Raw genomic sequence first — 19,857 nt, 5'->3', positions numbered from 1 at the left:
CAACACTCGTGGGTCACCTGCCCTGCTGTCTGGTTGGTTCTTAGATTATTTCAAACACTGGGCTAGATCTCAGACCCAGTTATTGTCAATCAAAATAATAAATAGGGATTATGAGGCAAAAATGATCACAAGAGCTGAAAGGTTGTACTGGGTGGTTGCAGTGTGTCTATGAAATATATCCTATCTGTCTGTCAGTGAACAGCCATGGTCTCTGCACTCCGTCAGCCATCATCTCTGCCCATGGTTTTTGTCGCTAGTTTGCCTGAATGGATTATTTAAGGCACAAAATGAAATAATGTGTCACCGAATGAAACTTTGCTTAGTGGTTTTGAGAAAAGTTAATTTCATGAAAAAAAAGGAAAGTGGCTCTTATCAAAATGTATTTCATATTTTTCTGTCTTTATGATTCTAATGCATTATTTCTTGTATTTCCAGTTTTACGAACCGACCAAGAATTGTCTACAAGATAGAAACTGAGAAATCGCGAAGTATCTCTCGTATTTTACTGAAAAATCCATCCGAAGCTAATGGCCGTATAAAGGAAGCCACTCTCACCCTTCGCCAACAAACAAACCCAAAGCCAAAATGCACCAAGGAGATAGCTTTTCTGGAGGTGAGTAGATTCCCCGTATAACATGGTCAATACTTCATGTGTTTGTGTTCACGTCATTCCTCCATCACAAATAAGACAGTGTGTATCCCAAGGGTATCAACTGAGACAGTGTTTACCTCAAAGGTATCAAATTAAACTGTGTAACTCAAGGGTATCAAATGGGACAGTGTGTAACTCAAAGATATCAAATTAAACTGTGTAACTCAAGGGTATCAAATGAGACAGTGTGTATCCCAAGGGTATCAACTGAGACGTTGTTTACCTCAAAGGTATCAAATTAAACTGTAACTCAACTGTATAAAATGGGACAGTGTGTAACTCAAAGATATCAAATTAAACTGAGTAACTCAAGGGTATCAACTGAGACAGTGTTTACTCAAGGGTGTCAAATGACTCCAGTTTCACAGCTTCCACAGCTTCCACGGTATATTCACATGTCTGTCTAATAGTCTCTCTGAAACACCTTCAACCAAAGCAGGTCTTGTATTTAATGCAAGGCCTGAAATAGCGTCAGGTATTCACAAACTTCTCCCTAATATGAAAAAGTAGAAAATTATGTATTCTTAGAATAAATAGTGCCAGACCTATTTAGCGACTGGTCTGGGAACTGGCTGTGAAAATAAGCACCTGGGTCCATTCCACAGAGTGGTCTTAGCGCTGCGATTGTCATAAGTCTGTGATAAAGTATGGGAGTTACTATCGTCTTAGCGCTAAGATTGCTTTGTGGAACTGGGCTTTGGATGTGTAAGGTTGAAATGGGTTGTTTGGTAATGTATATTTCGTAACTATCTTATTATTTTATTTTCTGAAGAGACATCGGTCTGTGTTTCAGGACTCATTCCAGGACAAACTGAACCCACTGATCTTCGACATCTCGTACAAGTTGGAGGAACTGTCGTACACACGCCCGAGGCCAGGTGAACCCATGCCCGACGTCAACGACTACCCCATCCTCGCTACCGCAGGGGCCGAGATGGAGACAACCAAGACAGCGCTCACTGCCATGGTGTGTAGTAAACTCACAGGGCACTGTAGCACTGTAGCACTGTAACACTGTAATACTGTAGCACTGTAATACTGTAGCACTGTAGCACTGTAACTGTAACACTGTAACTGTAGCACTGTAACTGTATCACTGTAACTGTAGCACTGTAACACTAGCACTGTAACACTGTAATACTGTAGCACTGTAATACTGTAGTACTGTAGCACTGTAACTGTAGCACTGTAACTGTAGCACTGTAATACTGTAACACTGTAGCACTGTAACTGTAGCAATGTAACTGTAGCACTGTAACTGTAGCACTGTAACTGTAATACTGTAGCACTGTAACACTGTAGCACTGTAATACTGTAACACTGTAACACTGTAGCACTGTAACTGTAGCACTGTAACACTGTTTCAAACTCCTGTGACGACTGAAACCTGTAGGGACTCCGGGTTACCATCAGTGTTTGAAGTAAATCAAATTGTCAGGCTGCCATCAGGACCCACAGACTTTAGAAGCTGCAAGCCCTGACTCAACTCTTCAGGCTGTCATTTAAGAAACTGCAGCTTGTTGGGACAAATTGATCGACATGTAAAAAATATATTCAAAATTGTGATTTTTAAAAAGTTCTTTTTATCCTAAATCCTGTGGTACTTTGACATTGCAATAATGCAATAATAAGCATTAAGACCTCTTCCTTGTTATTGGTACTGTTATCAGTGATGGCGTGATTAGCATGAAATGGGAATTTTTTTATTCCAATTTTGGAATTTTTACTAACTTTTTCTCCAGACTGGGGGCAGAATATTGCTCTAAGCAGGTCTAGACAAACCCCTTATGGACCCCTGGATCTCTTCACACATTCAACGTTAAGACAAGGACCCCTTGACTCTCATGCTTAACTTCACACAGAGTAACCTGCAGGGCAAGACAGCGACCCGGCCAGGGACCGCCTCCGTGGTCTTGTGGTAGAGCGTCCGCCCGGAGAGCGGAAGGTCCGGGGTTCGATCCCCAGCCGCTTCATACCAAAAGACGTTAAAAGATGGTACTTGTTGTTACCCTGTCTGGTGCTCGGCATTAAGGGGCTAAAACAAGGACTGGTAGCCTTGGAGTCAGTATACTGTGTCTGAGTGGGGTATTCATGTTAAACTGCGGCATGGTATCTCAGTGTGCTAGCACTTAAATCGGCATCAGTCCGGACTAGTACAAGCAGCCACACAAACAAACACACGTACATGCACGTCGCTATATAAGTGCAATAATCTTGGACGGGACGTTAAACCCCATTTCACCTCACCTCACCCCAGCCAGGCTTGTTGAGACTCAACCCTTTGTCCTTCATTTCAGGTGGAGTTTGTCAAGGACTGCGAGGGAGAGTGTAACAGCAATCTCCAGTTCGAAGCCACCCTTGACCTGCCAAAGTAAGTTACTTAAACACCTACACTAGTAAAGATCCGGGTTAGAATACGTCTTCAGCAACCCATGCTTGCCATAAGAGGCAACGTGATCGGGTGGTCAGGCTTGCTGACCTGGTTGATGCATGTCATCATATCCCAATTGCGTAGATCAATGTTCATGATGTTACGCACTGAATTGTCTGGTTCAGACTCGATTGTTTACAGACTGCCGTTATATAACTGGAATTTTGCCAAGTACGGCGTTAAACAACAAACAAACAAGAAACATAAACACCTATGATGGGGATATTTAATGCAGGGCGTGGAGTCAGCACATGACATCTTTACCTGGTCAGCTGGCTGATGGGGCTCTCCTGTTAGGTCATGTGGACAAGGTGTCTGACCAAACAGAAGGTCTGTGGTTCAACTCCAAGCACAGGATTATATTAGTTATGTAGCTGTTACGTTTGCACCCGAGCGCCTCCGTGGTCTAGTGGTAGAGCATCTACCCTGAGAACGGGTGGTCGGGGGTTTGATCCTCAGTTGCATCATACCAAAATATGTGTTATTATTACCAAGTGTTATTATTTTTATTTGCTTTTATTATCCCCCGCCACGTCCGTCCATCCGTCCGTCCATCACATTTCGTTTCCGGAGCAGATCTTGAAAACCGTAACATATTTCTTCACCAAACTTGGTACATAGATAGATCTAATGGTGAACTGGTGCCTTTTGATAGTTTGGGATTTAAAAAAAAAGTATTTTTCGAGTTTCCATGGCAACGACTTTGATTTAGACTGAAAATGGCGGTAGTCCTCGTTTCCGGAGCAGATCTTGAAAACCGTACTATATTTCTTCATCAAACTTGGCACATAGATAGGTCTACTGGTGAACTGGTGCCTTTTGATAGTTTGGGATTTAAAAAAATAAATAATTTCGAGTTTCCATGGCAACGACTTTGATTTAGACTGAAAATGGCAGTAGTCCTCGTTTCCGGGGCAGATCTTGAAAACCGTACTATATTTCTTCACCATACTTGGCACATAGATAGATGTAGTGGTGAACTGGTGCCTTTTGATAGTTTGGGATTTTTTTAAAAAGTTATTTTTTTAGTTTCCATGGCAACGACTTTGTCTTAGACTGAAAATGGTGGTAGTCCTCGTTTCTGGAGCAGATCTTGAAAAACAAACTATGTTTCTTTACCAAACTTGGCACATAATGTCATCTCACAGTATTGAATACATTTCCTTTCTTTTTGGTAAGTTCTGCATTGCTTGAGTGTATGTTCCTCCAAAAGTGGCATGGACACAGTTGTTGCATTCACTGACTAACTTCATACAGAAACACAACTCATTACAAATACAACAGTGTAACTGATCTTAAACCTACTCAACTGTATAAACAATATATATTCTTGTCAACCATACTCTGTACTTCACTTGCTTGATAATGATGTTAGAACCTACACCGAAACCATCGCTCCTAATTGTAATAAAGAAGTTGTTCGTCCATATGTCTCATCCTTACTCATTACAAATTCAGTAACATATTCTATCATAAACTGCAGACGGAAAAACAACACCAGTAATAACTTTTTTTTTAGTGCTGCAATTAGGCCATGTACAAAAAGGCCCAGTGAACATAGTTCACAGCAGTTAATGCATTGCACACACCCGACATGTCATATTGGCGGGGGATGTGAGTATTTCAAGCTTGTTATTATTGTTTTGGATGTAACATATTGGCAATATTTTGTATGTTGCAGGGATACTGCAGGGCGGTACGTGCTGAGCCAGGGCGATCAGCCTGTTATCACCATGACGATGACGATCCGCAATGTTGGTGAGGCTGCCTACCTGACAAGGGTGTACGTGAAGAAGCCAGAGACGCTCCACTACCAGGGCCGCGACACGCTGGACGCAACCAGCAAGGTAGACACTTCATAAGTAGTTTGTCATAAGAGTTGACGACATTGGCCCCTTGGGGTAGAATTAGTCCATCCTACCCAGGCTTGTGGTAAGAGTAGAGACATTGGCCCCTTGGGGTAGAATTAGACCATCCTACCCAGGCTTGTGGTAAGAGTAGAGACATTGGCCCCTTGGGGTAGAATTAGTCCATCCTACCCAGGCTTGTGGTAAGAGTAGAGGACATTGGCCCCTTGGGGTAGAATTAGTCCATCCTACCCAGGCTTGTGGTAAGAGTAGAGGACATTGGCCCCTTTAGGGTAGAATTAGACCATCCTACCCAGGCTTGTGGTAAGAGTAGACGACATTGGCCCCTTGGGGTAGAATTAGACCATCCTACCCATGCTTGTGGTAAGAGTAGAGGACATTGGCCCTTGGGGTAGAATTAGACCATCCTACCCAGGCTTGTGGTAAGAGTAGAGACATTGGCCCCTTGGAGTAGAATTAGACCATCCTACCCAGGCTTGTTGTAAGAGTAGAGGACATTGGCCCCTTGGGGTAGAATTAGACCATCCTACCCAGGCTTGTGGTAAGAGTAGACGACATTGGCCCCTTGGGGTAGAATTAGACCATCCTACCCAGGCTTGTGGTAAGAGTAGAGGACATTGGCCCCTTGGGGTAGAATTAGACCATCCTACCCAGGCTTGTGGTAAGAGTAGAGGACATTGGCCCCTTGGGGTAGAATTAGACCATCCTACCCATGCTTGTGGTAAGAGTAGAGGACATTGGCCCCTTGGAGTAGAATTAGTCCATCCTACCCAGGCTTTTGGTAAGAGTAGAGGACATTGGCCCCTTTGGGTAGAATTAGACCATCCTACCCAGGCTTTTGGTAAGAGTAGAGGACATTGGCCCCTTGGGGTAGAATTAGTCCATCCTACCCAGGCTTTTGGTAAGAGTAGAGGACATTGGCCCCTTGGGGTAGAATTAGTCCATCCTACCCAGGCTTTTGGTAAGAGTAGAGGACATTGGCCCCTTGGGGTAGAATTAGTCCATCCTACCCAGGCTTTTGGTAAGAGTAGAGGACATTGGCCCCTTGGGGTAGAATTAGTCCATCCTACCTAGGCTTTTGGTAAGAGTAGAGGACATTGGCCCCTTGGGGTAGAATTAGTCCATCCTACCTAGGCTTTTGGTAAGAGTAGAGGACATTGGCCCCTTGGGGTAGAATTAGACCATCCTACCCAAGCTTTTGGTAAGAGTAGAGGACATTGGCCCCTTGGGGTAGAATTAGTCCATCCTACCCAGGCTTGTGGTAAGAGTAGAGGACATTGGCCCCTTGGGGTAGAATTAGACCATCCTTCCCAGGCTTTTGGTAAGAGTAGAGGACATTGGCCCCTTGGGGTAGAATTAGTCCATCCTACCTAGGCTTTTGGTAAGAGTAGAGGACATTGGCCCCTTGGGGTAGAATTAGACCATCCTACCCAGGCTTGTGGTAAGAGTTGACGACATTGGCCCCTTGGGGTAGAATTAGTCCATCCTACCCAGGCTTGTGGTAAGAGTAGAGGACATTGGCCCCTTGGGGTAGAATTAGACCATCCTACCCAGGCTTTTGGTAAGAGTAGAGGACATTGGCCCCTTGGGGTAGAATTAGTCCATCCTACCCAGGCTTGTGGTAAGAGTAGAGGACATTGGCCCCTTGGGGTAGAATTAGTCCATCCTACCCAGGCTTGTGGTAAGAGTAGACGACATTGGCCCCTTGGGGCAGAGTGTAGACTTGATTCAAGTTGTTCATATACCACTTTGCTTGTCTGCAACTCAAATGTATGATGTATTAGAATCCTGCAGTTTATGGCTGCCCAATAACACACAGGCAATGTCCCAGTTCACTTGTACCACGATGGCGAGACCAAGACTGATGGACTCCAGGATGTGGAGTAGTCTCCCTTTAAATGGATCAGGTGGTCAGACTGTGATACGTCTGATCGTCTGTTATTGTGCCTGAATGATGTTTATGTATGCTCAGACCGCCTCCGTGGTCTAATGGTGGAGCGTCGGCCCGGAGAGTGGAAGGTCCGCGGTTCGATCCCCGGCCGCGTCATACCAAAAGACAATAAAAGATGGTACTTGTTGTTACCCTGTCTGGCGCTCGGCATTAAGGGGCTAAAACAAGGACTGGTTGGCTCGGAGTCAGTATACTGTGTCTGAGTGGGATATTCATGTTAAACTGCGGCATGGTATCTCAGTGAGCTAGCACTATAAATCGGCATCAGTCCGGACTAGTACAAGCAGTCACACACACACACACACATACACGTGCATGCACGTCGCTATACACGTGCATGCACATCGCTATATAAGTGCAATAATCTTTGACGCGACGTTAAACCCCATTTCACCTCACCACCTCACCTTATATATGCTCACTGAATAAACACAGATTTATTTGGTCCAGACAGGATTATTTACATGCTGCATCTATACAGCTGAAATTATTCTGAGTGTGGTATAAAACAATATTCATTCACTCCCTGTGACGGCGTAGCACATCTCATAAAAGGATGAAATTTGAGACAATGAGAAACATACTTTGTGTTGTAATAGCAGCATATGTTTGTTCCAAGTTAGCAAAGTTTACTAAGACTTGATTTGGAAACAACCTCTTTGTAAAACTAAATCACTCAACTTAGGGTTGAAAACTTGACACATTGAATTGATTTGCCAGGACACGGAAGTGAAGTGTGACACGGTGGAGGGCAATGCGTCACTGATCAAGTGTGGAGACATCGGCAACCCGCTACCCAAGGACAACTTTGTCCGTTTCATAGTGAAGCTGGACCCTTCCAAGCTGGAGCCGTCGCAGGAGGACCACCAGATCATCGTCTGGGCCAACACGTGAGTGTCTCCACATTTCATAGGCCTGGATGTTTGAGTAGCCTCGTGGTTAAAGCATTCACTTGCTTCACCACACGCCTGGGTTCGATTCCCCTCATGTGTGAGGCATATTTTGGGTGTCCCTTGCCTTGATATGAAGCATAAACGTTTTTTATCATATAATGGGTAGGTTTCTCGGCAGGATAAAGCCAACGGATAAAAACGATATCCGTTGGGGTCATATGCGGATAGAGATGCAAATATCAAAGGTCAAGTAGGGACTACTTTCACTGTTTATAAACAAACATGGCGTCGGGGATCGAGTCAGAATTAACCATCGGGAATCTGGATAAACTACAGGGATAATTGCTATCATTATCAAAAGAACAGTCTAATATACTGAAAATCTGTGTCTAACTGTGACGTAGCTAAGGCATTTTATAAGTTTTGTCAACTTTGGAGATATAAATTTCGAAACAATTTGGCGAGGGCACGAGGCCTAGCCAAGCGGGATCAGTAGCCATATCTGTGCTTGTAGACCTCTGCGGCTTGAAACCTCCTCCACAAATTAAAATAGTTGGATTTGGCGGAAATATGTTTGAATTGTTACCTTGTTTCGTTTTGTCGCTGTGTGTAAATCTGACTACACTTCTTATTGTAATGACAGGACAGACCGACTGTCAACAACGTCTGACCGTGGCCGTGACGTCTCATAGACTAGGGTTAGAGTAGCTTCCCTTTGACAAAGGGCAGTTACTCTAGCGGATAGACCGATGGATTGCCGCGAAAGGCAATTAAAAACAATTGTTGTTTTGCGTATATGTTGCTTCGCCACTGTATAAGAAACAGATTTCAGTTGGAACTATATTGGCTACTGTCACTGTCCGACTGACACATCACTTACCCTGTGACGTAATAAATATTAATGCGCGCATTCCAGGAAAACTCGCAATGTTTCGGTAATGTTTGTGAGAGAGGGAAAGCGATTTTGAAGCACAGAATTAAAGAATGACATTATATGATAAAGAGGTTATCACGCTTGTGTGTTTGGGGATGGTAAATATCCTGTATTAGGAATAAACACTATGTATTTAGCTCGCCAAGGCTCGCTAAATACAATGTTTATTCCTAATGCAGGATATTTACCATCCCCAAACACACTCGCGTGATAACCTCTATTTCCCCTGTCAGGAATATTGCTAAAGTAGTGTAAAACCCAACTCACTCACTAATACATTGGCACAAGTGGGGATTCAGGGTTAGAATAGGTCCAGCGTCCTGTGCTTGGCGGGGCATCTGAATGGATTGAGTGTTGTAGTGGGGACTATTGCGGCTATTTTCTCTATTGTGATAGCATTACAACAGTACCCCACGCTAGTACGGTAGCATTGTGATAGTAGTAAAACAACTTTAAGGCGTGATAATTGTTTTAATCAATTTAATAGAAATGGATAAAGCATTGGTGACAATGTCAAAGTCTGCCATTTTTCCTCTCTGTTGGTAATCAAAGGGAAGTAACTCTAATCTGAAATTGTCATAATCTTGCTAATCAACCCATCACAGTTTTGAAATGTATATTGTCAGTGAGTGAGTTAAATTCATGAAATTCAGAATTTGGGAACAGACTTCTGTGTTGGTAAAAGTGAAACCTTGGCAATCAGTTACTTGTATACAGGACTATGCCATTGTGAAAAATAGGGGGTATTTCTATTTAGGTTCGTAGCAAATTACCAATGAAAGAACACATGCAATATATTGTGTTATGTATTGCAATAATTGAATTAGCGTTGCAAAAATTGCTCTACAAAAGTGAAACCAATAAACATCACGGACTGTTGACGTGTATCATCATACCCTGGTCACTTCTGCACGCGATGGGTGGCCCAGTCATCTCAGGTGCCGCAATTTGCTGTGCAGAGTTGCGTCCCTTGGGCATGCCAGAGACCTATGACTGTGGGTTCAAATCCCAGTTCACCCCGATTATGTTTCTAAGTTTGTCAGCAAAGTGGGAAACATCTGAGACCTGCATCACTTCGGGCTTTCCTCCCACAGTAAGCTAACACGCTGTGATATGACTGGAATACTGTTTAAAGTGGCATTAAACCCCACTCACTCACTCACTCACTCACTCGGGTAGCCTAGTGGTTAAAGCGTTGGCTGGCCATGCCGAAGATCCGGGTTCGATTCCCGACATGGGTAAAATGTGTGAAGACCATTTCTGGTGTCCCCTGCCGTGATATTGCTGGAATATTGCTAAAAGCGGCATAAAACCATACTCACTCACTCACTCACTCACTCACTCACTCACTCTGCATGGGATGTCACAGCTGGAATGTTGCGTCAAACAGCAGACACCTGTTTCATTTATTGTGTGGCTTCAAGTATGAAGTAGTGCTTGTAATCTTGTGTTTTACTTCACCCACTGTTTTCTGCTCTACAGGTCCAGCTCCGAAATAACTCCAGAAAATGACTTGCATCAGATGAGTTTCCGTGTCATCATTATTGCTGAGATGACCGTCAATGGGTGAGTATATTTGACAACTGACTCTGTCAACCAAGGCCTCTGACAGACAGACCCCGACCATCGAGCCCCTGACAATCAACCCCCCAACAATCAAGATCGTCACAATCAAAACCCAGACAAGTCAACATCCGACAGTCAGGACCCTGAAGTTACAGACTGACACTAAAAGCCCCAGACTCTGACCTTGACCGTGACCCCCAGACCCTGACCAGACCTTGACATGCCCCTGACCAGACCTTGACATGCCCCTGACCCCCGAACCTGACCCTGACCAGACCTTGACCCTGACCCCCTTACCCTAAACAAACCTTGACCCTGACCCTTGACCCTAACCAGACCCTGACCCTGACCCCCTGAACCTCTACCAGACCTTGGCCCTGACCCCCAAACCTGACCCTGACCAGACCTTGACCCTGAACCTAACCAGACCTTGACCCTGACCCCCTGACCCTGACCCCCTAACCTCAAACTGACCCTGACTCGAAGCCCTGATGACCACCCTGACCAATGTGGACCCAAGCCTATGACTATGAGTACCTGGACAAGATGAAGACAACCATCTTTGCAAGAAACAATTTATCAATTCCATCGAGTACCTTTCACTTATTTCTCAGTTTAGAACTTTCTGTGAATGTCATACCTGATTAGGCCTGAAGTCAGTTCACATTACGTCACTCCTGTTTTCAGTGTATCGAGTCCTGATGACCCCATCATCTTTAGTGGCAGTGTGCGTGGAGAGAGCGCCATTAAGATTGAAGATGAGATTGGACCACCTATCAACCATACATTTGTGGTAGGTTAAACCATTCAGTGAGTTGTTTTTTATTTATAGTCCAAGGGACATGCTAGACCCCATGTATCACTTGGAGTCAAAATAGACACCCATGTCAGGCCCCAGTTATCCGAGTCAAAATAGCCACCAATATAGGGTCCCAATTATATCTGTGAGTCAAACTAGCCACCTATATAGGGCTCCAGTTGTCTCCGTGAGTCAAACTAGCCACCTATATGGGGCCCCAGTTATATCTGTGAGTCAAACTAGCCACCTATATAGGGCCCCAGTTATCTCCGTGAGTCAAAATAGCCACCTATATAGGGACGAAGTTATCTCCTTGAGAGAATAGCCACCTATACAGGGCCCCAGTTGTCTTTGTAAATCAAAAGGTCCACCTATATAGGGCCCAATTATCTCTGTCAGTCAAACTAGCCCATATATAGGGCCCCAGTTATCTCTGTCAGTCAAACTAGCCACCTATATAGGGCCCCAGTTATCTTCACGAGTCCTTTAGCCTCCACCTATGTTAGGCCCCAGTTATCATTGTTGGTCAGCACAAAGGTCACATAGGTAAATTTGATAAGCTAACCTAACACAGCATCTGACCATCACTCAACATAGATAATGGTATCTGTCCGAACAATGCCTAGGCCAGTCCACATGCAGTTTGGGGGGTGGAGGGGATGGAAATCAGCTGTGTCATGAGATAGCAGACCCAGTTAGACAGACACCAGTATGGTAGCAGACAACTTGCTGATGTTCTTGTGGTAGGATTATTGCACTGACTAAAGAAAACAATGCCGGTCACCTATGGGTTGATTTTGAACTATGTGGGGAGACTATTTGCATTCCTCTGGCTTTGATGACCCATAACCACGGGGGATGTTGCTTGTGCTCAGTGATCCATGACCCCTTTATTTTGAAATTGTATCTTCTTGGGTTTTAGTTACATTTGGCTATTTGTTCTCAAAGGTGACTAATTTTGGACCAGGCACTGTGTCTCGATCTGAGCTAACCATCTACTGGCCTTACCAGACAGAGAATGGGGAGCCCCAGGGCAAGCACCTGCTGTATCTGATGCAGGCACCACAGGTAGGTGTCTCCTGTAAATACTAAGCAAGCACCTGCTGTATCTGATGCAGGCACCACAGGTAGGTGTCTCCTGTAAATACTTGGTAGCAAGCACCTGCTGTATCTGATGCAGGCACCACAGGTAGGTGTCTCCTGTAAATACTTGGTAGCAAGCAACTGCTGTATCTGATGCAGGCACCACAGGTGGGTGTCTCCTGTAAATACTTGGTAGCAAGCACCTGCTGTATCTGATGCAAGCACCACAGGTAGGTGTCTCCTGTAAATACCTGGTAGCAAGCACCTGCTGTATCTGATGCAGGCACCACAGGTAGATGTCTCCTGTAAATACTTAGCAAGCACCTGCTGTATCTGATGCAAGCACCACAGGTAGGTGTCTCCTGTTAATACTTAGCAAGCACCTGCTGTATCTGATGCAAGCACCACAGATAGGTGTGTCTCCTGTAAATACTTGGTAGTAAGCAACTGATGTATCTGATGCAGGCACCACAGGTAGGTGTGTCTCCTGTAAATACTTGGTAGCAAGCACCTGCTGTATCTGATGCAAGCACCACAGGTGGCTGTCTCCTGTAAATACTTGGTAGCAAGCACCTGCTGTATCTGATGCAAGCACCACAGGTAGGTGTCTCCTGTAAATACTTGGTAGCAAGCACCTGCTGTATCTGATGCAAGCACCACAGGTAGGTGTCTCCTGTAAATACTTGGTAGCAAGCACCTGCTGTATCTGATGCAAGCACCACAGGTAGGTGTGTCTCCTGTAAATACCTGGTAGCAAGCACCTGCTGTATCCGATGCAAGCACCACAGGTAGGTGTGTCTCCTGTAAATACTTAGTAAGCAACTGATGTATCTGATGCAAGCACCACAGGTAGGTGTGTCTCCTGTAAATACTTGGTAGCAAGCACCTGCTGTATCTGATGCAGGCACCACAGGTAGGTGTCTCCTGTAAACACTTGGTAGCAAGCACCTGCTGTATCTGATGCAAGCACCACAGGTAGGTGTGTCTCCTGTAAATACTTAGCAAGCACCACAGGTAGGTGTGTCTCCTGTAAATACTTAGCAAGCACCTACTGCATCTGATGCAAGCACCACAGGCAGGATTTGATAAGATTTGAAACATGTTTCTAGAAACTTGAGTTTCGAGCCAAGAGATGCTGATGTACACTTTCCCTGCAGGTGATGAACGGCCCTGCAGAATGCATCATCACACCGGAGATCATCAACCCACTGGAGATTAAGGTAACACTCAATGGACTGACTCAAGTGACACAGTAGATATCTTGACATTACCAGTCGCAAATAAGTCCAAGTCTTCACAGAGAAGGTGTTGAATTCCCACCCACATACCATGTCGTTTTTTGTCATGTGTTATTGTACATTTAAAAAATCTCAGTCTTGTTCACTTTTGACATGATTTACTTTTAAACCATAGAGATTCTTGGACAGAATAGGTCCTGGGACATTTGAGACTTAAGTGAGTATTAATTGGTCTCAAAGGATTAAAGATGGTGATTACAAGGGCAGACAACTCTTGACCTGACTGATGTAGTGAACACCCACATCGTTCCTTGGATTCTAGTGGTTAAAGCGTTCGCTCGTCACGCCGAAGACCCAGGTTAGATTCCCGACATGGGTACAATGTGTGAAGCCCATTTCTGGTGTCCTCCGCCGTGATATTGCTGGAATATTGCTAAAAGCGGTGTAAAACAACACTCACTCACTCTGGTGCACTGTGAGGCTTCTATGATACAGCTTAGAAATAATCAGGTGTCAGCTGTTTGTTCGTTCTCTCCATTCAGACTCAGCGCTATTTAAGTGCGACATTGATGACGTCAGATTCAATTCACTCACACACCCATACACAATCAAAATGGACCTGTGAAGATTCGGGTTAGAATTGGTCTTCAGCAACCCATGCTTGTCGTAAAAGGCTTGCTGACTTGCTGACTTGCTTGATGCATGTCATCGTATCCTAATTGTGAAAATCAATGCTCATGATGTCAATCACTGGTTTGACTGGATTGATCATTAACAGACTTCAGTCCCATAGCTGGAATATTGCTGACTTTGCCTGAAACAACATGCTCTCACTGACTTACTCTCCAGGGGAGGAGAAATGTTGTGTGGCACTCAGAGATAGGGTGCTGTACAGAGTTGTGTCCCTTGGGTACGCCAGAAACCTATGACTGTGTTTGCCCCGGTTATGTTGGTCAACACCATTCCCATGATCATGGGGTTCACCGAAGTGGTAAAAGTCTGAGACCTGCATCACCTCGGGCTTTCCTCCCTCTTTAAGCTGACACGCCATGATGTAACTGGCATAATGCTCAAAGCAGTTCTAAACCCAACTCACTCACTAGGGCACTGTTTTACTGCCAAGTATAAGATGCATCTGAAACATTGTTAACTTGAAGTCACCATGCTTGCTATATCATTGACCATTTGATGACACTGGGGCCTTGTAGAATTCTTTCGGGTGCTGCTTTCCTCCCACATAAAGCCGGCACAATGTCATATAACTGGAACACTGTTCAAAGCGGCATTAAACCCAACTCACTCACTTATCAGCACTATGGTCTAATGTCATAATACCCTGCTGCTGCTTATAAACTACAGATACCTCGATAGATTTTTACGGCTCATCAGACTTCGAGTAAACAAGGTTTACTGTTTATATTGTTGTGTTTATCTGCCATGTGTATGTTAGACAGTACCATAACATGTAGGGCTGGGATGAGTCCAAATTTACTACCCAGGTACCTGGGTACCCGGCCCCCTATTACCCTACCCTACCTGGGTACCCACTGTAGGTCTCAGGAGATGTCTCAAAATGTCCGATTGGGAACTTTTTCAGCATAGCCCTGGCAAAACGTATTTAGATACATGTATTAAACAATCTGGTCATGCATACACTGAAGTTGACTTTAGTTATATCTTTATTCAAACACGTGAAAAATCAGAAGGAATGGGTGCAGAGTCAGAAAGAAAAACAAACATTAATGACTTGTAGTGTAACCATAGATTTTAAGATAAGTTTAGTCATGACACAATATACCACGTGACTAACCACGGGTCCGGGTAGTCCTGTGGGTACCCGGGGCCTACTCTGTACCCACCCGACCCGGGTACCCGAGTTACCCGTCCCAGCCCTAATAACATGCATTGCATCGGATGTTTGGCCATACCAGTTATGTTACTTTACTTGTTGACATTTTGTTGCTGATATATTAAGATGCTGGGGTTTCTTCCATAAATTGGAAACATGGTTTCTAAAGAAGATGAAAAAAATCAGTGAGTAATTAATCAAGAAAAAATCAGGATATCTGTTCGTATATTTTCATCAACAGTTTTTTTGTAATTATGTCAAACTTCTCACAGCTTTGGTGTTGAAATAACATATTTGTTTTCATTAAATCTTCCTTGCAAGTTTGCTAAATATCGGTCAGTCAGTAAAACAAGCAATAACTTTGGTTTGGCCTAACATGCCCTGAAGGGTTCTAGTTTTAAGGCAAGTTGTTGCTTTGAAGTTGTGATGGGAATGTTTTAGTGCCTTTCATGAGTCTTGCAGAAAACACTGTGAGCCGGAAGAAAGGTTGGCTTTGAAAGGAGAGCTTTTTATACGCATGTTCCAGTAGATGTAACATTATTCTAGTGTATGACCTTGATCATTGACATCTCCTAGTTGTGTATTGTGTGCACATAGAGTCTCATACTCTTAAAACTATGTAATTATATTCCCTTCCTGGAAACCGAGGGGTATCTGTGTCATGTTGTTAAACCCTTATATTCCCTTCCTGGAAACCGAGGGGTATCTGTGTCATGTTGTTAAACCCATAACTGCTTTGAAAATTCTTCGATACCTTTAACTATTACAGCATCGGTTTTTGTGCACTTTGGATTTCAGTTACTTATTTGCTGAGCATAGAAGGAAATATTACTAAATTTCAAGTGACTTTTGTGGGCCAGTGGTAAAAAATACCGCAATTCTCTTTGCAGAGTTGCGTCCCTTAGGCATACCAGGATCAGCTAATTATGGGTTCGAATCCCAGATGTGCCCTGATTTGACCCTTGGACTAGTTGTCCCCTCAGGACAAGTGTAAGGGTCTTTACGAAGGGAATGTTATGATCAAGGTCGAGAGATGTTTTTAACATGAATGATTTCTGTAAGAAGCTGCATGCATGCCTGACGTAGATGACGTATGTTCTCTGCTTCACGCCAAGGAGGCTGCAACGTTTGCTGTGTGTGACTTGTGACTTTGAATGTACTTCCAGGTTAACCCAGATTTTAACATCCGCCAACCGGCACGGAATGTAAGTGCTTCAACTGACTTATCATTTTATGCCATTTATATAAGTTTTTATTTCATTAATTGGATTGAGTATGGTTTGCCCTGCTAAGCATCAGTTTATGTAGCGCAATACTATGTGCAGGATTGCCTTGGGCAAGTTTCCTCTTTATTTTGCTTATGTTGCAATTATTTTTTGTCTATGGTTGTGTATTTCTGTGGTTGTATGTGATCCACAAACGGTTGATGTTGTATGTTGATTTTGGAATAGTGTTATGCTTTATTGGTGGGAATCTCATCCATGTTATCTTTTGTAGGTAGGTATCCATGTCATCCTTTATTGTGGTGCCCTGTCCATGTATCCTTTATTGTGGTGCCCTGTCCATGTCATCCTTTATTGTGGTGCCCTGTCCGTGTTATCCTTTATTGTGGTGCTCTGTCCATGTCATCCTTTATTGTGGTGCCCTGTCCATGTTATCCTTTATTGTGGTGCCCTGTCCATGTCATCCTTTATTGTGGTGCCCTGTCCATGTATCCTTTATTGTGGTGCCCTGTCCATGTATCCTTTATTGTGGTGCCCTGTCCATGTCATCCTTTATTGTGGTGCCCTGTCAATGTTATCCTTTATTGTGGTGCCCTGTCCATGTATCCTTTATTGTGGTGCCCTGTCCGTGTTATCCTTTATTGTGGTGCTTTGTCCATGTCATCCTTTATTGTGGTGCCCTGTCCATGTCATCCTTTATTGTGGTGGCCTGTCCATGTCATCCTTTATTGTGGTGCCCTGTCCATGTCATCCTTTATTGTGGTGCCCTGTCCATGTCATCCTTTATTGTGGTGCCCTGTCCATGTTATCCTTTATTGTGGTGCCCTGTCCATGTCATCCTTTATTGTTGTGGCCTGTCCATGTTATCCTTTATTGTGGTGCCTCTCCATGTCATCCTTTATTGTGGTGCCCTGTCCATGTCATCCTTTATTGTGGTGCCTCTCCATGTTATCCTTTATTGTGGTGCCCTGTCCATGTCATCCTTTATTGTGGTGCCCTGTCCATGTCATCCTTTATTGTGGTGCCCTGTCCATGTCATCCTTTATTGTGGTGCCCTGTCCATGTCATCCTTTATTGTGGTGCCCTGTCCATATCATCCTTTATTGTGGTGCCCTGTCCATGTCATCCTTTGTTGTCGTACTCAACGGTCTCCAGCCATCAAGTGGATGGGGGATAGGACTGGGAGACTTGGTTGATTGTGTGTTGTCGTACTCAATGGTCTCCAGCAATCAAGTGGATGGGGGATAGGACTGGGAGACTTGGTTGATTGTGTGTTGTCGTACTCAACGGTCTCCAGCAATCAAGTGGATGGGGAATAGGACTGGGAGACTTGGTTGATTGTGTGTTGTCGTACTCAATGGTCTCCAGCCATCAAGTGATGGGGGATAGGACTGGGAGACTTGGTTGATTGTGTGTTGTCGTACTCAACGGTCTCCAGCAATCAAGTGATGGGGGATAGGACTCTGAGACTTGGTTGATTGTGTGTTGTCGTACTCAACGGTCTCCAGCAATCAAGTGGATGGGGGATAGGACTGGGAGACTTGGTTGATTGTGTGTTGTCGTACTCAGTGGTCTCCAGCCATCAAGTGATGGGGGATAGGACTGGGAGACTTGGTTGATTGTGTGTTGTCGTACTCAACGGTCTCCAGCAATCAAGTGATGGGGGATAGGACTCTGAGACTTGGTTGATTGTGTGTTGTCGTACTCAGTGGTCTCCAGCCATCAAGTGGATGGGGGATAGGACTCTGAGACTTTGTTGATTGTGTGTTGTCGTACTCAACGGTCTCCAGCAATCAAGTGATGGGGGATAGGACTGGGAGACTTGGTTGATTGTGTGTTGTCGTAAATGTCGGCTAAATGCAGCAGTACATAACAATGAAAGCTAAAAGCAGTGTACACACTTGTCTTGTATGTCTAGCTTCTCAGTTAAGTCCTAAGTTCTTGGATTCATTCAATGGTCTATCGTTTTATCAAACCAAATCCCATGTTGGATTACTGACATAGGTCTCATGGAGCTCAGTCTTTATGTCCCCCACAGTGCTGGAATATTGCTGAAAGGAGCATTAGACATTAAACATGTCACGTCTTAGATAATGTTTCCAGTCACATGTTTGCAGTATAACTTGCACGGTAGTCGTACAGTAACTAGAGGAAATCACCACTAACCTTCCCAGCATGCTTGGTCACAAACAAAATAACAAATTGTAACATATTGTTGTAAATAGTATACTGCATACTTTGTTTTGCCATACGAGACAATGATGTTCATGATGTCTAACACATGGCATGTTTCTAGTCCCGGACAGCGGCCATCCCGGCCCCCGCTCTCAGCCCTGATGCTGCCCCCAGTCGGAGACGTCGGGCGTCAACAGGGGAGTCGCGGACAAAGAGGAATGACAATCGACGAGATGTCGTCTTGGTAGGTTACACCAAGAACCCAACAACTACTATACTCTTACATAGACTTTCAATAGTCAAAGACTTAAAATTGTCATAGATTTATTTTATTTTTTAATTACAATACTGTGAAATAGACTTACGATTGTCATTGATTTATTTTATTTTTTAATTACAATACTCTGAAATAGACTTACGATTGTCATAGATTTACTTTTGTCGTAATTGCAATACTCTGAAATAGACTTAGGATTGTTGTTGATTTATTTTTGTTGTAATTACAATACTCTGAAATAGACTTACGATTGTCTTAGGTTTACTTTCGTCATAATCACAATACTCTGAAATAGACCTACGATTGTCATTGATTTATTTTGTCGTAATTACAATACTCTGAAAAAGACTTACGATTGTCATAACTGCAATATTGTTATGACTTATGACAGTCACAGTGCTTAGAGATGGTGTGGAACAGGGCCCTTTGATGTGGGGATGCGTACATCATCACCATCATAGTGATAAATGCCTGTCAGTGCTTCATTATGATAGCAACTGAATGAAAGATTGAGTTAGGATACTTCTCAGGGAGTGGAGATTACAAAGGTGAATTTTGGTTTTTTGATTTTAATCATCTGTAATACCAAATACATGTAACTGAAAAAAATAAAACAGTTTCTTATTGTATCTGTTTTACCAGGACTGTCGGCGTAAAACTGCGAAATGCCACAAGATCAAGTGCAACATCGGGGAGATGGGGAGGAACATGTACGTGCAGATCAAGATCCGGGCCCGGCTATGGGAGAGCACTCTACTCCAGGTGAGGGCTGGACACATGTACATCCTTAGAAAGAGGGGACACAGTGAGAGACATGGCAGGGGGAAGAGGGACAGCAGTGTTGGGGGAGGGCTGGACACGTGTACATCCTTAGAAAGAGGGGACACAGTGAGAGACATGGCAGGGGGAAGAGGGACA

General features: G+C 44.0%; 1 protein-coding gene across 2 annotated transcripts in view; it reads left to right on the top strand.

Moving 5' to 3' along the window:
- Positions 1–19,857, top strand: part of LOC124151149 (integrin alpha-PS1-like) — a 93,102-nt gene that overhangs the window by 53,789 nt on the left and 19,456 nt on the right. Inside the window, exons 11-22 of one of the 2 annotated variants that reach the window (XM_046523495.2) lie at positions 436–613; positions 1,446–1,619; positions 2,950–3,023; positions 4,765–4,930; positions 7,623–7,792; positions 10,212–10,295; positions 10,983–11,088; positions 12,043–12,162; positions 13,335–13,397; positions 16,431–16,469; positions 18,784–18,906; positions 19,582–19,701. In XM_046523495.2, coding sequence (XP_046379451.2) covers positions 436–613; positions 1,446–1,619; positions 2,950–3,023; positions 4,765–4,930; positions 7,623–7,792; positions 10,212–10,295; positions 10,983–11,088; positions 12,043–12,162; positions 13,335–13,397; positions 16,431–16,469; positions 18,784–18,906; positions 19,582–19,701 — 1,417 coding nt within the window. The remainder of the gene's footprint in view (positions 1–435; positions 614–1,445; positions 1,620–2,949; positions 3,024–4,764; positions 4,931–7,622; positions 7,793–10,211; positions 10,296–10,982; positions 11,089–12,042; positions 12,163–13,334; positions 13,398–16,430; positions 16,470–18,783; positions 18,907–19,581; positions 19,702–19,857) is intronic. The other variant, XM_046523496.2, reaches the window with a different exon arrangement.

Source organism: Haliotis rufescens, unplaced genomic scaffold (assembly GCF_023055435.1).
Source record: "Haliotis rufescens isolate VD_foot unplaced genomic scaffold, xgHalRufe1.0.p SCAF_43, whole genome shotgun sequence".
NCBI classification, from domain to species: Eukaryota; Metazoa; Mollusca; class Gastropoda; order Lepetellida; family Haliotidae; genus Haliotis; species Haliotis rufescens.
Note: the sequence above shows the minus strand (reverse complement) of the source record. Positions and strands in the feature narration are given on the sequence as shown.